Source organism: Cetorhinus maximus, chromosome 2 (assembly GCF_964194155.1).
Source record: "Cetorhinus maximus chromosome 2, sCetMax3.hap1.1, whole genome shotgun sequence".
Lineage (NCBI taxonomy): Eukaryota > Metazoa > Chordata > Chondrichthyes > Lamniformes > Cetorhinidae > Cetorhinus > Cetorhinus maximus.
The window spans coordinates 35,622,142-35,642,048 of record NC_135880.1 but is presented as its reverse complement, the minus strand read 5'-3'; the positions used below and the strand labels follow the sequence as shown (position 1 = coordinate 35,642,048).

The 19,907-nt window shown below is 47.3% G+C and overlaps 1 protein-coding gene across 2 annotated transcripts in view; it reads left to right on the top strand.

Moving 5' to 3' along the window:
- Positions 1-19,907, top strand: part of thbs4a (thrombospondin 4a) — a 112,736-nt gene that overhangs the window by 24,134 nt on the left and 68,695 nt on the right. For both annotated transcript variants that reach the window (XM_078563238.1, XM_078563246.1), the window contains exons 4-5: positions 3,255-3,357; positions 6,730-6,812. In XM_078563238.1, coding sequence (XP_078419364.1) covers positions 3,255-3,357; positions 6,730-6,812 — 186 coding nt within the window. The remainder of the gene's footprint in view (positions 1-3,254; positions 3,358-6,729; positions 6,813-19,907) is intronic.

Here is a 19,907-nt window from a genome sequence, read left to right as displayed (position 1 = left end):
GGATAAAAAAGGGGTCAGGATGGAGGAGAGAGCTCAAGGTCTGAAGTTGTTGAACTCAACGTTAAGTCTGGAAGGCTGTAAAGTGCTTAATCGGGAAGATGAGGTGCTGTTCCTCCAGTTTGCGTTGGGTTTCATTGGAACTTTGCAGCAGGCCAAGGATGCAAGTGTGGGCATGAGAGCAGGATGGTGTGTTGAAATGGCAAGCGACAGGAAGGTCTGCATCATGCTTGCGGACAGACCGAAGGTGTTCCGCAAAGCGGTCACCCTGACTGCATTTGGTCTTCCCAATGTAGAGGAGATCGCATTGGGAGCAGCGAATACAGTAGACCAAATTGAAGGTTCAGAGGGGAGTTGAAAAAGTAAATAAGAGAAGCAAAGAGAGAGTATGAGAAGAGACCAGGAGCTAACATAAAAGGGGATCTAAAAGTCTTCTATAGGCATATAAATAGTAAAAGATTGGTAAAAGGAAGAATGGGGTCAATTAGGACTAAAAAGAGATTTACACATACAGCAGGGAGCATGGCTGAGGTACTAAATGAATACTTTGCATCTGTCTTTACCAAGACACTTGATGGGTTTAAAATTGATAAGGAGGAAGTATTGGATAGGATGTCTGTACTTAAAGTTAATAAAGTACCAGGACGGGATGAGATGCACCCAAGGATACTGAGGGAAATGAGAGTGGAAACTGTTGAAGGACTGGCCATAATTTTCAGTTTTCCTTAGGCTTAAAGGTGGTGCCAGAGGATGGAGAATTGCAAATGTCTCACCCTTGTTCAAAAAATGGTGTAAAGGTATGCTCAGCAATTACCGGCCGGTCAGTTTAACCTTAGTGGTGGGGAAGCTTCTGGAAATGGTAAATTTGGAAAAAGTAATAGGCACATGGGTAAATGCAGGTTAAGGAAAGAAAGCCAGCACAAATTTGTTAAGGGAAAACTGCGTTTAACTAACTTGCTTGAGTTTTTTTGATGAGGATGCAGATAGGGTTGATGAGGGTAGTGTGGTGTACAAGGTTTTTTTTATTCTTCGTGAGATGTGGGCATCACTGTCAAGGCCAGCATTTGATGCCCATCCCTAATTCCCCTTTAACTGAGTGGCTTGCTCAGCCATTTCAGAGAGTAGTTAAGAGTCACCCACTTCGCTGGAGTCACATGTAGGCCAGATCAGGTAAGGGTGGCAGATTTCCTTCCCTAAAGGACATTGACATTAAAGATATTTGATAACGTGCTGCACAAGAGACTTGTGAGCAAAGTTAGAGCTCATGGAATAAGAGGGACAGTAGTAACGCGGACACAGAATTTGCTGAGTGACAGGAAACAAAGCAGTGGTTGATGGATGTTTTTCGGACTGGAGGAAGGTTTATACTGGGGTTCCCCAGGAGGCAGTGTTAGGACCCTTCTCTTTCTGATATCTATTAATCACTTGATCTTGTTATACAGAGCACAATTTCAAAATTTGCAGATGATACAAACCATGGAAATATTGTGAACTGTGAGGAGGATAGTGTAGAACTTCAAAAGGACATAGACAAGTTGATGGTATGGGCAGGCAAATGGCTGGTGAAATTTAATGCAGAGAAGTGTCAATGACTCATTTTCATAGAAAGAATGCGGAGAGACAAAGTAAAATAAAGGGTACAATTCTAAATGTGGTGCAGGAGCAGAGGGACTTGGGTGTATAAATCATTAAGGGTGGCAACAAGATTGAGAGAGTGGTTAATAAACCATTCAGCATCCCGGGCTTTATAAATAGGGTCATAGGTACAAAAACAAGGTAGTTATGTTAAACCTATATAAAACACTGGTTTGGCCTCAACTGGAGTACTGCATCCATTTCTGGGCACCACACTTTAGGAAGGAGGTGAAGACATTAGAAAGAGTGCAGGAAAGATTCATGAGAATGATTCCAGGGATGAGGAACTTCAGTTACATAGAAATATTGGAGTAGATGGGGCTGTTCTCCTTGGGGAAGATAAAGTTGACAGGGTATTTGATAGAGGTATTCAAAATAATGAGGGGTCTGAACAGAGAGGACAAGGAAAACCATCTGCATTGGTGGAAGGATCGAAAGCCAGAGGACGCTGATTTAAGGTAATTGGCGAAAGAAACAATGGCGACATGAGGAAAAACTTCTTCATGCAGTGAGTGGTTAGGGGATCTGGAATACACTGCCTGACAGCATGCTGAAGGCAGGTTCAATCGAGGCATTCTGGAGGGAATTGGATTATTATCTGAAAAGGAAGAATTGCAGGGTTACAGGGAGAGGCAGAGAAATGGCACTAGGTGAGTTGCTCCTTCAGTGAAGCAGCAATGATACGATGGGCCAAATGGCCTTTTTATGTGCTGTAATCATTCTGTGATTCTGTGATTTTGCTCCACTTTTGTCAGTTCCCTCTTTCTCTAAGCTACATGGCTACCTTCATGTAGTGACAATTTTGGCAGGTTGTAAAATGGGATGATGCATCTTTTATAAATACACTGATACAAAATACCCTAATATTTCACAACAACTAGAAAATGGTGAATCTTATTTTAATTGTGCATATCACATTGGAATCAAGTACAGAACTGGACCTATTACATTCTCCTCTCTACAAGTTGAAACACGATGGCCCAGATCTTGCAGTAATATTGCCGATGAAATGTTAATGTTTGCCTCCATTGGTTGCCTTCTGCCCATCACTGTTCATTCAGTGACTTTGGTTCTGCTCTCTGGAAACTCCCTGCAGAGTTACCTATACTTCGTCACCTCCCTCCTTACTATCACACACCTACTGAAAACTATTTTTGTCCAAAGTGCCTTCATTGCGCATCTCCCCACCAATTCCACCTCCATCATACCCTCTCTTCATTTCTACCCTCTCTGACTTGGCATTCACTGTTTTGTCTTCAATATAAAGATACTTTGAGTTCTCACTCTGCAAGCACGAAATAGTACAGAGATGAAAGTTGTTATGGTTGTCATGACTCTTGGACCAACAAAGCGCTTCTTTTATCCACTGCGCTGATCACTAGGCCAACTTAATTCATAGTGTCATACAGCACAGAAGGAGGCCATTCAGCCCAGCTTGCCTATGCCACTACAATTAGTCCGACTGCAGCCCCTTGCTCTTTGTTTGTAGCCCTCCAAACCTTTCCCTTTACAATTCCTATTGCCTTGTGTCACACCATGAACATATTGAGGAGATGCAGCCATCACTTGAAAAGATAGAATTCTAGATTTTATTAAAAATACACTATTTTTGTTCTTTGTAGGATGCTGTTCAGGAGATGAAACTTGTTCTTGGAGGGCCTGTCTCTAAAGCGGCAGCGCTGCAGCATTGCATGTTGCAGCAAAGTGACTCTGCTGGAATTGCGGGTAAGTTAGCAAACAGCATGACATTCACAGGCAGCAGGAAGAACATGTCACCTAGGGAAACATTGAAACGTAGCCCATTGTGTGCCTGGTGGCTGAGAAAGAGCTAAACACCCTAATGCCACCTTCCAGCTCTTGGTCTGTAACCCTGTAGTTTACAGCCCCTCAAATGCACATCCGAGTGCTTTTTTAATGTGATGAGGGTTTCTGTCTCTACCACCCTTTCAAGCAGCGAGTCCCAGACCCCACCAACCTCTGGATGAAAAATTACTCAACTCCCCTCTAATCCTTACCCTACTAACTTTAAATCCACGACCCGCGGTTCTAGACCTCCACTGACAGAAATAAGTCCTTCCCATCCATTCTATCTAGGTCTCTCATAATTTTATACACACAATGAAATCCCTCTTCAGCCTCCTGTGTTCCAAATGAAACAACCCAGCCCATTCAATCTTTCTGCATAGCTAACCTTCTCTAGTCCTGGAACCAACTTCATAAATCTCCTCGGAACCCTCCCTAGTTTTGGTGGATTATAATCCTAGCACCTTTTTGGGACTCTCACAGGTCAGGAGTATCTCTCAAATGATACCTCAAGCATGCAAAGACTGTGGTGGTCAGTTTCCATTAGTCAGGAGTCTGCGTCTTAACATTGCAACATGGTTCTAGTTTGTAAAATTTCAGTTGACAGTGGTTTAGGATTATCAGTATGAACACATTTTATCAAATCCCTCATTGCATTCTCTTTCTTGACAATGTGCAGAAAAATGTGCTGATGTGCAGTTATTGGGAGCGTGTCTTTCTTATCAGGGATTCTCTTATTGCTGTAATAGACACAAGTCTGTGCATGTCAGGATGTGGAGTTAGGCACTATCCTTTAAAAAAGATGAAGCTTTTTAAATTCTTTAAATTCTTATTATTAGGAATTTAGCTCTTTTAACTCTTCAGTATGGCCATATTTCTTTACACGGATTCCTTCATAGCCCTATCACGCCCTTTCTGTAAAGCAGAGACTAGAATTATACTCAGTGCTCGAGCTGCGGTCTAACTAGGGTTTTATACAGTTCTAGCATAATTTTTTTTATTCATTCACAGGACGTGTGCTTCGCTGGCTGGGCCAGCATTTATTGCCCATCCCTAATTGCCCTTAAGAAGGTGGTGGTGAGCTGCCTTCTTGAACCGCTGCAGTCCATGTGGTGTAGGTACACCCACAGTGCTGTTAGGAAGTGAGTTCCAGGATTTTGACCCAGCGACAGTGAAGGAACGGCGATATATTTCCAAGGGCAGAATATTGCTGTTGGCGTGTAGGGGTGGGCCCGACAAGCCGATGCGTAAAATGACGCGAGATGACGTCGGGCGCGTGCTAGAGGCGGCTGCACGCCTGCCGAACTGTCAATGGCCCTTTAAGGCCATTAAGAAAGCAATTTACCTTATTAACAGCACTTGAAGAACCTAAGCGGCCTTCGTGTTTTCCAGGAAACCTCATCCACGGGCGGGATGAAGCTTCCTGAAGATTTTGTAAAATTAATAAATAAATTTTGTCAACTTCACGAACATGTCCCAGCTTACGTGACACTGTCACATGAGGGGACATGTTTAAATAATTTTTTACTTTATTTTTAAAAAACTTTCATGATCTGCTTAATCTCCCTGAGCAGCTCCGTGCCTCAGGAAGGTTGCTGTGCTGTTTCGTGTGTATGCGCAAAAGAGCGCAGGCCCTGACTCTCCCTCCTCCCCCCGCCCGCACAGGTAGTGCTGGGCGCTACCGGCCGCACGTTACGCTGAGCAGGCCTTAGTTGGCCCACCCGCGTAAAATGGCGGCGCACCGCCGATCACGAGCGGAGATCGACTCCGCCCCCGCCTGTGTCCAGCCCGTCCGCCGTAGATAAGATCCTACCCCAAATCAGGATGGTGAGTGACTTGGAAGGAAACTTCCAGGTGATGGTGTTCCCTTATCCTTCTAGATGGTAGTGGTCGTGGGTTTGGAAGGTGTTGAAGGAACCTTGGTGAATTCCTGCAGTGCGTCTTGTAGATGGTACACACTGCTGTTGCTGTGTGTCGGTGGTGAAGGGAGTGAATGTTTGTGTATGTGGGGCCAAGCAAGTGGGCTGCTTTCTCTAGGATGGTGTCAAGCTTCTTGAGTGTTGTGGGAGCTGCACTCATCCAGGCAAGTGGGGAGTATTCCATCACACTCCTGACTTGTGCCTTGTAAATAGTGGACAGGCTTTGGGGAGTCAGGAAATGGGTTACTTATCACAGGATTCTTAGTTTCTGATGTGCTCTTGTAGCCTCAGTATTTATATGGTTAGTCCAGTTCAGTTCAATAGTAACACAATGTTGATATTGGGGGATTCAGTGATGGTAATGCCATTGAACGTCAAGGGGCGATGGTTAGATTCTCTCTTGTTGGAGATGGTAATTGCCTGGCACTTGTGAGGTGTGAATGTTACTTGCCACTTGTCAGCCCAAGCCTGGATATTGTCCAGGTCTTGCTGTATTTGGACATGGACTGCTTCAGGTGTCTGAGGGGTCGCGAATGGTGCTGAACATTGTGCAATCATCAGTGAACATATTTGGACCAAGGCTGTAATGAGGTCAGGAGCTGAGTGGCTCTGGCGGAATCCAAATTAAGTGCCAGTGAGCAGATAGCCTATTAAGTTCTGAGTCAGTGACTGAAATTTTCCAGTCACTGGTGGTGACCAAATCCTGGTCATGTATGGAGGCAGCATCCCAGCAGCAGACCAGCATCATCTTAACCACCCCTGCCCCCACAGTCAACATACCAAGATGGCCACAACAGTTCCTACAGGCTGCCCTGTAGAAGGCATCCCCCACCATAATGTTGGTCACACAGCTGCGGCCACATTTTGCTTTGAAAAATGATGAAGTTGGGTCCGAGGGCACCTCCATCTTGAAGTGCACCCTCTCTCCCTCTGCCTACATCGGCAGTACCCACATTTAACAGCTGCTCTGTCGGTGCTGGAGGGCTCCCCATTATAGGGTCAGGAGCATGCCCGCTGATCTTAATTGCATGGTGAGCGTGCCCCGTGGCCATATTCTTCAAGATTGCGTTCCGTGTCAGATGCTGAAGCTGTGCGGTGTCAAGACTCAGAAATGGTTATGTGTTGGGGTCCCGAAATGAAAATTCAGCCCTTTGTTTCAACTAAAAATGACCATGTGGATAATGGTCAGCTTATTGGGAAAAGAAATGATGCTGGGAACGCTTTGATCTGCTTGGAGGAAATTGGATGCTATGATGGAGGTGGCTGCAGGTTTCTATCAAAGGCTGGTCTCCATCATATGAACTTGTCTTTGTGATCTCTAGCCACATCTACCCCAAATAGGAACCCGAGATAACCAACTCTCTTTACATTGCAGGTGATACGGGAAAACTTTTGGTTACCCAGATGACACAACTCAATTCGCTGCTTGCAGAAATGAAACAGCTTCTCAGACAGCAGGTAACATAAATTTCCTACTCTGCAACTTGTTTGTCTTTAAGACATGTCTTTAAGCACCTCGGGTCCAAAAACATGTAGACGGACCACATCCCGCTGTAAATGCCGGGTTGTGGCCACCGCCAACCTCCATCTCTGACCTTGGTAGATTGAACAGCGTTAGGACGAGTTAGGTTCCCTACTGTGACTGCCATGCCATGCATCTGTGCAACCAGAGATGCATGTTCACCTGCTGAAGAGGTTGTGAATCCGATGGACTGTACGAGGTCTGAGGTTGTACAAATTTACAATTTACAAATCTTTGAGGGTCTGGACACAAACTATAGCTGCTTGATATGCCGACCCTCACGGCTGAAGAAGCCAGCTAATGGGAGGCTGGTGACATGGAAACCCCTGGTGTTGGGAGTCCTCCAAATTGACCCCATCCAGTCCTCTGCCACTGGCCTTTTATGGGATGGGTGAAGATTCCGCCCCCTTACAAAACTCACGGAATCCCAGACTCAACCAGCTCCCGTTGCTTACGCTGGCAACGTTGCAGTATGATGACAGATGTTAATTTTAAGCTTCAACATCAAGTTTTGAGATCTTGGGCTGAATTTTCCTCACGGAGATAGGAAACAGGAGTCAGGACTCTTTCCGGGTTCCGAGCCTGCCTCTGGAGGAAAACCGATTAAAGTCAAGTTTGGATGGAGAAAGGTTCCCTGTCCAACAAAGGGTGGCTTTTGAGGTTCGAGGACTAACCAAAGGCCTCTCAGCCACGTTTAAAAACTTCAGCAAAAAAAATCCAAAAAAACAGCCAGGTCACAATGGGGAGTGGGCAGTGGGGAGCCCCTCTATTGGGTGGCCTTTGGCTGCACCTCCACCCAGGCCAGCAGCGAGGACCTGTAGGCCTGTAAGGAGTCTTGGCACCCCAGCCCGCTGCTGGGTGTCTGCTTCCAGACAGCTGAAGTGACATCTCAGTAAACTGGAGGCCAACTGGAAAATCCCAGTCGGCCTCCTCAATTTACTCTAACAATACTCTTAACAAGCTTAATTGACTACCTGACTGGTGGAGCAGGTCACCTCCCCGAGATCCAAATATGCATCAGCCAAAGTGTTGGGAATGGGGTCAGCAGCTGCCACAGCTGTCTGGCCTTCAATTTTCAGGCTCCGTCTGCCTCTGTTCTGACCCCGGCAGGGCTCGAAAATTCAACCCCTTGAATCAGGATGGCAGTGTGCTACTCTCTCAGTTCACACTGCAAGTTAGGAGCTGGTCTTTGTCACTGCGCCGGGCGCTACCTCATAATGCAGAGACCCAGAGTGCAAACACACGGGAACATGCTCTTTGCTTCCTTCTTAGAATCTAGTAGATGCTTTTTTTTGACCATCCAGGCCTTGGCTCTTTTACACAAAGGAGTGAAGCTGATGGAGGGCGAAGCAATAAGTTTTTAGGAGACAGGTTCAATCGTGGCTTTCAAAAGAGAATTGGAAAGTGCCTGAAGGGAAAAATAATTGCAGGGCTATGGGGAAACAGTGGGGGAATGGGAACATCTGAGTCGCTCTTGCAGAGAGCCAACATGGGCACGACAGGCTGAATGGCCTCCTTCTGTGCTATAACTGATATGAGGGGCATGGACAGGGTGGATAGGGAACAGCTGTTCCCCTTAGTTGAAGGGTCAGTCACAAGGGGACATAAGTTCAAGGTGAGCGGCAGGAGGTTTAGGGGAGATGTGGGGAAAAACTTTTTTACCCAGAGGCTGGTGACAGTCTGGAATGTGCTGCCTGGGAGGGTGGTGGAGGCAGGTTGCCTCACATCCTTTAAAAAGTACTTGGATGAGCACTTGGCACGTCATAACATTCAAGGCTATGGGCCAAGTGCTGGTAAATGGGATTAGGTAGGTAGGTCAGCTGTTTCTCACGTGTCGGTGCAGACTCGATGGGCCAAAGGGCCTCTTCTGCACTGTGTGATTCTGATTCTGTGATTAGTGCTCAATAACAGGAAGGGTGTAATCAAGATTACACACATTCTGCTGAAAATTATCCCATGTGTTACTTTTAACACTGATGAAGTGAGGCATCAAATCTGACATGATTTCATTTCCTGAGTGTATTCCCACAACGTCTTTCTTCAGGAAATCTAACCAGCACCTAAGTCTCTATTTTGGGAGGTGCTACTAACTGAAAGCTGAGCTGAATTATGCAATATACCAAGCTGTTACAAATATACAGATCAGAACCGCTTAAAGCCAAGCTACCTGCTGCCATACCAGGGCTAACCGAAAGGCTGAAACTCCTGCCTTGGTTAATTTCAGCGCAAAAAGGACAGGGGTAAAAAGTATATTTAAGGTGATCATTTCATTAAGCAGCATCATTCTGGGTAAATCTGATACAGGCTAAGAGGTCTGAGAGGGGACGAATATCATATTTATTCACAACTTTACCAACACTGGCAAAGATAAGAATTTTGACCTTTAGCTAGTGAGAAACCTTTCAGCAAATTATTTCTAATCTGCATTAGCCTAGGAATTGCATGCCATTTTCTGGGGTGAAGGTAGGGTAGTGCAGATTGCTGCCTTTTTCAGGTAGCATTGAATAATTCTCCATCCTCCATTTCCATCCCGACCTCCCCCATGGTAACGTGAGACACCCCCAAAATATGGATAGTTCCACCAGCCACACTGCTAGAGGTAAGTAAACCTGCAAGCACTGGTTGTACATGATCCATCATGGGCCTCCAACGCTCTATTCAAATGGCAATTGATCTCAAAGCACAGCCCTGATATTTGGGATTTTAATATGCACTGAACTGCGTAAGCTCCAACTCTCAACAGCAAGCTGCCTGAGGGGGCACATCTGATGGAATTTTAAAAGGCTTCACACAGCCATTTCCAGGGCTGCATTCTCACCTGCTGGGGATGGCACTTATAGCTTCCAAGTCTGTGCTCCACACGTGTTTCCTGCTGCCGCGCGGCCATGCGGCAACACAGCAGTCCCTGTGCAGGCCATACACAAGTGGGGACCTTTAAGCTACTGTGCCTGTGCAGCTGTGCAAAAAAAAAATTAAAGAGGCCGTGCACTTAAACAAATCACCCATGCAGTACAAAAAGAATGAGGAAGCACATTGCTCACTGGACCTGGCTACATTTGCAGAAGCAAGTGGTGGCCTCTTAGGAAAGCTCCCAACGCAAGTATTGTTAGATTGTCGATCCAGAGGTTCACTGTCATTCCTTTCTCTGGTTTGAGAGCTTCGATGTTTCAGTTTACACCCATTGGTCTGCTGAAGTCAGGCTTTATGTTGAAAGTGTAGCTCCCATTCCATAATTAATTTACAAAACATTTATTACATAAGAAATTCTACAAAACGTATTATTTGCTTCAAATAAAATTCACGAAATGAGACAGAAGCCCTTCATTCAACAATCTGGACAGGCTGATGGGGGGGCGGAATCTTAACAAGCACCTCATGATGGACGGGAGAGGGTTGGGGAGGAGGGGGTTAAATATATTTTTTAAAAATCACTAAACAAGACCCCAGTCCGCCACACACCTGCCTGCTACATTTAAACACTGGTGGGTTGCATGTTATGTCTGTGTCCTGCTAATGGAGAGGCGGGACACCTTAATATTTAAATCAGGCACACACAGTGCTCTTGGGAGACTGATTTAAATTCAAACCATGGCTGGTTGGGAAGTCCAGGGCTCCAACCCCTCCACCTTGATATTCCTGCCCTGTGATCTCTCCCAATTCCCCTCCATCCCCGTTGCTGGGTGGTTTCCAACTGTCTGCAGCTGCAGCCTGCCAGTTAGCTTTCCCACTCGGGGGTCAGGTAGTCTGTCAATCTGGCTGGCTACCGTGTGGGGAATAGATTAAAAAAACGATTATGAGCTCCTGCCATTAAATTGCACCGCACCTGAAATCCCCCTCCAACCAACCACCCCCCACCACCCTCCTCCCCACCCCCGCCACTACAATCATGCTCCCTTTCTTCCTCCCCTTAAAATTGGTGCCATCATTATCAAGTCTGGGAGGCACCAGAGGGTGTTCCACTTTGCCTGTAGTTGCCAGTTTTCTTGTCCCAAGTGCACACACTCAACTAGGATGTTGACTGTCCTTCAGCTTAAGGCCTGAAACTACAGCCTGTTTGGCTCTTGCCATATCGCTAAGCAAATCATGATACTAGTCAAAAGTTACAGAAGACAATCTCACAGAGTAAAACAAATGGGTTTCCAAAGGCCTTCTATCTAACTAAAGGAGTGTTTCCTTTCCAGTCTCCTTGGAGGCGTGGGTTCGGATCTCACCGCTGCCAACGTGCTATGTGTCCTTCTTGTCTTTTGGTCCCCAGGGGCAGAATTTTCTGCCTGTTGGGCAGGCGGAGCGGGAGCGGGTGGGCCAATTAAGGCCGGCCCGGTGTGAATCGTGGCTCCCGAGGACAGCGGGAGTGGGTGGGTGGCGGTGGGACTGCAATGAGCGCCGGGTCCAATGGCGACCCGGCCGGCCTGTTTTAAAAAGCTGCTGCAGCCTTTCAAAGGCTGTGAATCACGGGCCAGTGGAAGGGCTCCCCAGAGCGTTGCTGCTGGTGTGCAGGCCAGACAGGAGGGTAGGACAGGGGGACACTGTGCCGCTTGTTTTTCTGATGATTGCCTTGCTGCCCTCCTCGAGGAGTTGGCAGAAGGCGGGAGGTCCTGTCACCCCAGGATGGGAGGAGGAGGCCCCCCCCCCAACATGGCCAAATGTGCCTGGGAGGAGGTGGCGGAGGTGGTGAGCTCCCGGGACGTGGTGCGGCGCTCCTGGATCCAGTGAAAGTGCTTCAACGACCTGTTACGCTCAGGAAGGGTGAATGTCATGTTGGCATTGGTCACTTAACCTAGCAAGTCGGCTTTTCCCCCCGGAATCCCACCCCCCGCCCCCCACCCCCTAACCCCAGCCCAAGTCTGAATGCAGTGACTGCATTAAATCATTGACGGCATGTGTCCTTCGCTGGGTGGGCCAGCAGATATTGCCCATGCCGAGGTCACCCTGAGAGGGTGGTGACGAGATGGGTTCTGCTCTGAGACCCGCATGACTGTTTTGGGGGCAACCTGGAGGAGCTGCACCTTGGCGCTGTGTTTGAACTCCAGGACATGTCCAAGTCAGGGTGTTGAGATGCTGGGAGGGGAGCTTCAAGGTGACGTGGCAATGAACCATCTGCTGCCCTTTGCGCTTCATGTGCTTGCGCCTCCTTACTATGGAAGGTTAGACCGTGTGGTGCCTGATGTGATGTAGGCAGCATGTGTCCAAGGGGGTGGAGGCAGGAAAGGCCTGGCATCTTTGTGTGAGTGTTCGGCAGCAGTGGGGTGAGGAGGCTCTGGAGCCCTGATATGTCCCACTCTGGTTGGGATGGGCCGTCCACGAAGAGAGTCCAGGTACAAGTAGCACTAATCAATGCTGTTCTCTCCTTTTCAGGAGAAGAATGCACATAATGCCACCGAGCGGGTGAGGACTGGCGGCGGCCCGGCACAGTTGACAATTCTCAGCCACTTCGAGCACAAGGCCCTAGATTTGGAGAGGTGCCATGCATCCAGGTCCAGCGATGAGGCTGGGGTGCCACGGGCAGGCATATTTGCCCAACAGTGAGGTCACCATTGTTCTCCCAGCAGCCATGGGAGTGCTGAATGTTGAGTGATTGAAGTTTGCAATGTGGCTTGACCATTTCTTATGGAAGGATGAGCGCATAATGATCCGGGGGACAGGAATGCACATTGACATTGTCTCCACGATAACTGATCTAATGTCCTTGTTCTTCCTTTCAGCATCAGCGGAGCAGGGCCGGGAGGAGGAGCAGCAGAGGCCCCCCTCTCACACCTGAGGGGCCTGAAGTCTCACCAGTGTCTCACCATCTCTGCCAGGCAGGCACCAGCGCAGATACTAGAACCTCGGTGGGAATTAGAACATCGGCTAGTGTCCCAGGGCACAGCGGTGAGGGCACCTCACAGTCGCTGGAGTAGCTGGCAGAGACAGAGAATGCCCATGGTGCCAGCAGTCGGAGGACTGCAGGGGACCAGGCACACGCTCAGACAGTGCCTGATGATGTGCCTCAGGAGTCGTCCGTGAAGCAGCAGGGGCAGGAAATGCGGCCGGGTGTGCAGGACCATCTGGGGGAGATACATGAGGCTATGCTTGGCTTGGTGTCCGTGGTGGAGGAGTCTACGCGGACTATCGCCGAAGCAATGAGCCACATGTCCGAGCGCCATGCGTCCTTCATGGAGAGAGTGGTGACTCTCGTGGAGAGGCTCCTCCAGGAGACCAGTCAGGGCTTCCTGGGGATGCACTCGGACCAGCAAGCCCTCACATCGGCATTGACCTCAGCCGGTCATTGCCAATGTGGGAGATGGTCTGGGCACTAAGTTTTCCAGCTCGGTGCCCATCCATTCATGGTGAGCAGGGAGGTCCGAAGTGACCTCATGTTGGCACAGCAGCTGCCTGTCATCTCTGCGGGCTCCTCTCAGGGCGCTCTGGATGATGGCAGCAGCTCCTCCGCTCCTCTCCCAGTGACTGTAGCATCCAGTGAGGCTGGGATGACTGGGGAGATGCCAGCTGTGGAACTGGCAGCTCCCTCCCAGGCGGGGCCAGCACAGGCTCCACGGGCCAGAGGACGACCGCCAAGGTCATCGAGGCCAACAGGACAGCAGAGTCAGCAGGCTGTCTCAGATGCCACTCCCAGCGAGGGGTCAGCACCAAGATGCAGCACCCGAAAACGTAAACATAATGCACCTTAGGCACACCACGGGTTTATCTCTGGTGCTTTTGTGTTGGCCCGCAATGAGGTTTTTATGAGTTGGTATGATTTTCAGCACCTTTTTCATTTTGTTTCATTAAGATCCTTTGGTTGTAATATTAAATTCAGACATGTCACCATGGCTGAGGGTGCCTCTTTTCTTCTGAAGGTGGATGGTTTCCAAAAATGTAATGAGTGTTTTATGGGACATTCAGCTTTATTAATAAGGCCTTTAGTTAATGTTCCTAACCTGGCAGATTTGGCACTTAGGTATCGAGTATGGAGCCTGCAGCCCAGGCTTGTCCTGGAGGTCCATATGTGGTGTGCTAGATGAAGGATCATTGAGTTAAAGCCTCCTGGATGTCCCTGTCTCCCTGGAGTATGCCCAGGTCAGCGTCTACCCCCTCAACATTTCCCTGTGCGTGCTCATCCTCGGACTCACTGCTAGACTCATCGTGTGCAGCTGCAGCCACTGCGTCTACGTCTTCATCATCCACAGCGTCCCCCCTTTCCAGCGCAAGATTGTGGAGAGTGCAGCATGCAACCACTATCAGTGACACACGATCTGGGGGGTACTGGAGTGCGCCCCCTGAATGGTCCAGGCATCGGAAGCGCATCTTGAGAAGACCGATGGTTCTCTCCACCACAGCCCTTGTGGAGACGTGGCTCCTATTGTACCGCTGCTCAGCTTCTGTTCTTGGATGACGGAAAGGCGTCATGAGCCACCTTCTGAGGGGATAGCCCTTGTCACCCAGCAGCCAACCATCCAGCTGGGCTGGAGCACTGAAGAGCCCCGGCACCTGGGAGTGTCTGAGGATGTAGGTGTCGTGGGAGCTGCCTGGGTACCTTGCACAAATTTGCAGAATCAGCATCCTGTGATCACACACTATCTGCACATTCATGGAGTGGAAGCTCTTCATGTTGACGAAGGCACTGGGCTCAACTGCTGGCGCCTTGATAGCCACATGTGTGCAGTCTATTGCACCCTGGACGCGGGGGAAGTCAGGCCGCGAAACCTCTGGCTCGCTGTGTCTGGCTTGCCTGGTCCCAACGGAAGTGGATGAAGGTCAATGCACGCCTGAACAGAGCGTGTGTAACCTGCTTGACACAAGTGTGGACAGCTGATTGGGAGACACGGCAAAGATCACCACCGAGCCCTGGAAGAAGCCAGAGGCATAGAAGTTGGGGCAGCTGTGACCTTTAGAGCCACTGGCATGGGATGTCCACCCACACAGTTTGTGGAGATCTCAGGCCAAATCACTTGACAGATATAGTTGTCTGTTTCCCTTGAGAGACGAACCCTCCTTTGGCACATATTGAGGTAGCTGCTTCGCCACCTGTATACCCTGGCAGCAGGATAGTGGCGTCTTCTGCGGCCCCTTCGGCCTTGGACTACCTCTTGGCCCTGCGCCCCCTTGTGCAGATATTTACAGATAATACAACAATATATAACTGTCCTCTTATCTCTTACTGAATTCCTTTTGGCACTTGTGGCCTTGAGGATTTGTTTGGGAACTAACAGTTCTTCATTGTGCTTTTTTCCCACAATCACATGATGCGCTTTGAGAAACTAATTGAAACTACTGTATAAAATTTCTTAAACAGATAGCTGAACTTTCTGGCTTGCCAATTGATTAGGCAGTAAGGTAATGTTTACATCTAACCACAAACATTCCTTCCTGTACAGAGAATGTCAGCTTGTTACTCCACTGACTTGTGATGACACCTCGCTTTATAAAGATGTCACACATTTCTTACACCCTTGTGCGGCTGGAAAGATGGATGGGCTGGCAGGCAGTTATACTGTGTAGCACACACTCCTCAGGCCTTGGTGTGTTTGGCAGAACTGTTAACACCAAAAAAAAAGGAATTAAACTACTGGTGCTGTAAGATCAATTCACTTCACTTTATTATTAATATCTATCTGGAAATTTGTTTCGGGTACATTGCTCATTTATTAAAAAAATAGATAAATGAACAATAACAATAAAAGAAAGGAAGCTACCCTATCACAAAGATCAAACTTTAATGAAATATGTATTAAAAACTATTCCAATGCATTAACTGCAATTGAAAAGTTTTGGTAGTTTCTGTGATATTTTCACTAATAGTCGAATAGGGAGGCTAATACGTAATGCATGCAGATTGGTCCTGTTACTAAAATTTTACTTCCAAAACTAAGATTTCACTTCAAAATCTCACTACTAACAGACTATTGAACAGTTTCCTATATCAGGAAGCCGTCCTATGCATGTACCCTACAAAGTAAACTATTATTCTTTTACCGCTGCCCCATCCAAAACATGTTTTCAATCTCAAAGCCCTTTGAATCCTTACCATGCACCATGACCATATTGGAGATGGGGATAAATAAGAGGGACAATTTTCAATTATCACTCTTAATCTTAAAGAGGTTTCGCACAACAAACTTTTCTAAGACAGCGAGGCTACCTGCTAAGAACATAAGTAAACCCATGGCAAGAAAATGTCTTTTGATCTCAGTGGTGAACTTCCCTCTCACACCATCTCCTGATTCCCTACTTTAGGGAACAAAACTTTATTTTTTTAAATCATTTACAGGAAGTGAGTGTCTCTGGCTATTCCAGCATTTATTGCCCATCCCTAATTGCCCTTGAGAAGGTGGTGGTGAGCTGCCTTCTTGAACTGCTGTAGTCCATGTGGTGTAGGTACACCCACAGTTGCTGTTAGGTGAGGGGGGGGAGTTACAGGATTTTGACCCAGCGACAGTGAAGGAACAGCGATAAACTTCCAAGTCAGGATGGTGAGCGGCTTGGAGGGGAACTTCCAGGTGGTGACGTTCCTATCTATCCGCTGCCCTTATCCTTCTAAATGGTAATGGTCATGGGTTTGGAATGTACTGTCATAGGAGTCTTGGTGAATTCCTGCAGTGCATCTTGTAGATAGTACACACTGCTACTACTGTTCGTCGGTGGTGGGGCGAGTGAATGTTTGTGGATGTGTGCCAATCAAATAGGCTGTTTTACCCTGGATGGTGTCAAGCTTCTTGAGTGTTGTTGGAGCTCCACTCATACAGGCAAGTGGGGAGTGTTCCATCACATTCCTGACTTGTGTCTTGTAGATGGTGGACAGGCTTTGGGGAGTCAGGAGGTGAGTTACTCACCGCAGGATTCCCAGCCTCTGATCTGCTTTTGTAGGCACAATATTTATTTGGCTAGTCCAATTCAGTTTCTGGTCAACGGTAACACCAAGAATGTTGATAGTGGGGGATTCAGTGATGGTAATTCCATTGAATGTCAAGGGGCGATGGTTGGATTCTCTCTTCTTGGAGATGGTCATTGCTTGGCACTTGTGTGGTGCAAATGTTACTTGCCACTTGTCAGCCCAAGACTGGATATTGTCCAGGTCTCACTGCATTTGTACATGGATTCCTTCAGTTTCTGTGGAATTGCGAATGGTGCTGAACATTGTGCAATCATCAGTGAACACCCCCACTTCTGATCTTATGATGAAGGGAACATCATTGATGAAGCAGCTGAAGATGGTTTGGCCTAGGACACTACCCTGAGGAACTCCTGCAGTGATTTCCTGGAGCTAAGACAATTGACCTCCAACAACCACAACCATCTTCCTTTGTGCTAAGTATGGCTCCATTCAGCAGAGAGTTTTTTCTCTGATTCCTATTGACTTCAGTTTTGCCAGGGCTCCCTGATGCCACACTCAGTCAAATGCTGCCTTGATGTCAAGGGCAATCACTCTCACCTCACCTCTTGAGTTCAGCTCTTTTATCCATGTTTGAACCAAGGTTGTAATCAGGTCAGGAGCTGAGTGACCCTGGCAGAACCCAAAATGAGCATCAATGAGCAGGTTAATGCTAAGCAAGTGCCTCTTGACAGCACTGTTGATGACCCCTTCCATCACTTTACTGGTGATCGAGAGTAGACTGATGGGGCAGTAATTGGCCGGGTTGGATTTGTCCTGCTTTTTGTGTACAGGACATACCTGGGCAATTTTATGCATTGCTGGGTAGATGTCAGTGTTGGACCTGTGTTATGACGTGGCAGATGATGTGTGCCAGGCAGACCAAATCCACAAGGGAAACTTGGTCGCGCTATCACAACTATTTTGCAATTTGTGTTTATTATGAGATGTGTACACTGAATTCAGAAGTAATTAGTCCACCAAGACTTTTAGACATTTTTTTTTAAATAAATTAAAATATTTATTAACAAAATAAAAGATTTCAAGCACATACATAAGATTACAATTAATTACTACTATAACAAATCCTAACATTCCTAACAGACCTGATTCCCAGTTACACCCCCCCCCCCTTTAAGGCAACAGGCCAAAATAGATTTAAAATTTAAAACAGAACCAGCAAGTTAACACAGTACCCACTTGACAGTGGAATTCCAAATGGCTTTTCCCCAGCTTCAGTTTCGTTACATAGCAGACTTATGCACAAATGGCTGGAGGCTTCTTGAAGGCTGTTTCACACACTCCTGTTAGATCTTACATCGCCTTCTCCCACATAGCCTTTCATTCTCCTTTATATATGTTTCTCTGTTTTTAATATTTAAAGTCTATTGTTCCATATGTCTTTGAAATTATATCTTCCTCATAATATGAAAATTTCATGTTGCCAATATTGTCAGTAACCTTTAGCAAAAGTAAGCACACTCCTTAGCCTTGTTTATCTGGCTAGTTGTAAACAGACTAACATCCCCTCGAAATCTAACAATTCATTCATTTACTAAAAATGCAAATCCCCTTCACACCTTACATGATAAGCCAGCATCCATGTTTACTCATTAGCATGCCAAGCACATTTATATACCTAGCTTCTTTTGATGATTTCAAGCTTTCAGTCTACTTGACACCAAATGTAATTAAACCACACAGACAGAACCACCTATACTTACCCCTATAAACCTACTTCACAATAAACCAGAAAAATATTATGAAAATTATTATACTTTCATCACAAGCTGTACTGGATCAATTTGATGAGGGGCATGGCAAGTTCTGGAGCCCAAGTCTTCAGTACTATTGCCGGAATATTGTCAGGGCCCAATACCTTTGAAGTATCCAGTGCCTTCAGCCATTTCTTGATGTCACATGGAGTGAATCGAATTGTCTGAAGGCTGGCATCTGTGATGCTGGGGACCTCCGGAGCAGGCTGAGATGGATCATCCACTTGGCACTTCTGGCTCAAAATTGTTGCAAATGCTTCAGCCTTGTCTTTTGCACTGATATTGGGCTCCTCCATTATTGAGGATAGGGTTATTTGTGGAGCCTCCTCATCCAGTGAGTTGTTTAATTATCCACCACCATTCACAACTGGATGTGGCAGGACTGCAGAGCTTAGATTTGATCTGTTGGTTGTCGAATCGCTTAGTTCTATGACTTGCTGCTAATTCTGTTTGGCATGCAAGTAGTCCTGTGTTGTAGCTTCACCAGGTTGACAACTCATGTTTAGGTATGCCTGGTGCTGCTCCTGGCATGCCCTCCTGCACTCTTCATTGAACCAGGGCTGATCCCCTGGCTTGATGGTAATGGTAGAGTGGGGGATAGGCTGGGCCATGGGGTTACAGATTGTGGTTGAGTACAATTCGGCTGCTGCTGATGGCCCACAGTGCCTCATGGTTGCCCAGTCTTGAGTTGCTAGATCTGTTTGAAATCTATCCCATTTAGCATGGTGGTGGTGCCACACAACACGATGGAGGGTATCCTCACTGTGAAAACGGGATTTTGTCTCCAACAGGACTGTGCGGTGGTCAATCCTACCGATACTGTCATGGACAGATGCATCTGGGGCAGGCAGGTTGGTGAGGATGAGGTCAAATATGTGTTTCCTTCTGGTTGTTTCCCTCGCCACCTGCTGCAGACCCAGTCAAGTAGCTATGTCATTTAGGACTCAGCCAGCTCGGTCGGTAGTGGTACTACCGAGCTACTATTGGTGATGGACATTGAAATCCCCCACCCAGAATACATTCTGTGCCCTTGCCACCCTCAGTGCTTCCTCCAAGTGGTGTTCAACATGAAGTGATACTGATTCATCAACTGAGGGGGAACAGTATGTGGTAATCAGCAGGAAGTTTCCTTGCCATCACTTCATGGGGTCCGGAGTCAATGTTGGGGACTCCCAGGGCAACTCCCTCCCAACTGTATACCACTGTACTGCCATCTCTGCTGGGTCTGTCCTGCCGTTGGGAAGGACATACCCAGGGTTGGTGATGGTGGTGTTTAGGACATTGCCTATAACGTATGATTGCGTGAATATGACTATGTCAGGCTGTTGCTTGACTCGTCTGTGGCACAGCTCTTCCAATTTTGGCACAAGCCCCCAGATGTTAGTAAGGAGGACTTTGCAGGGCTGACA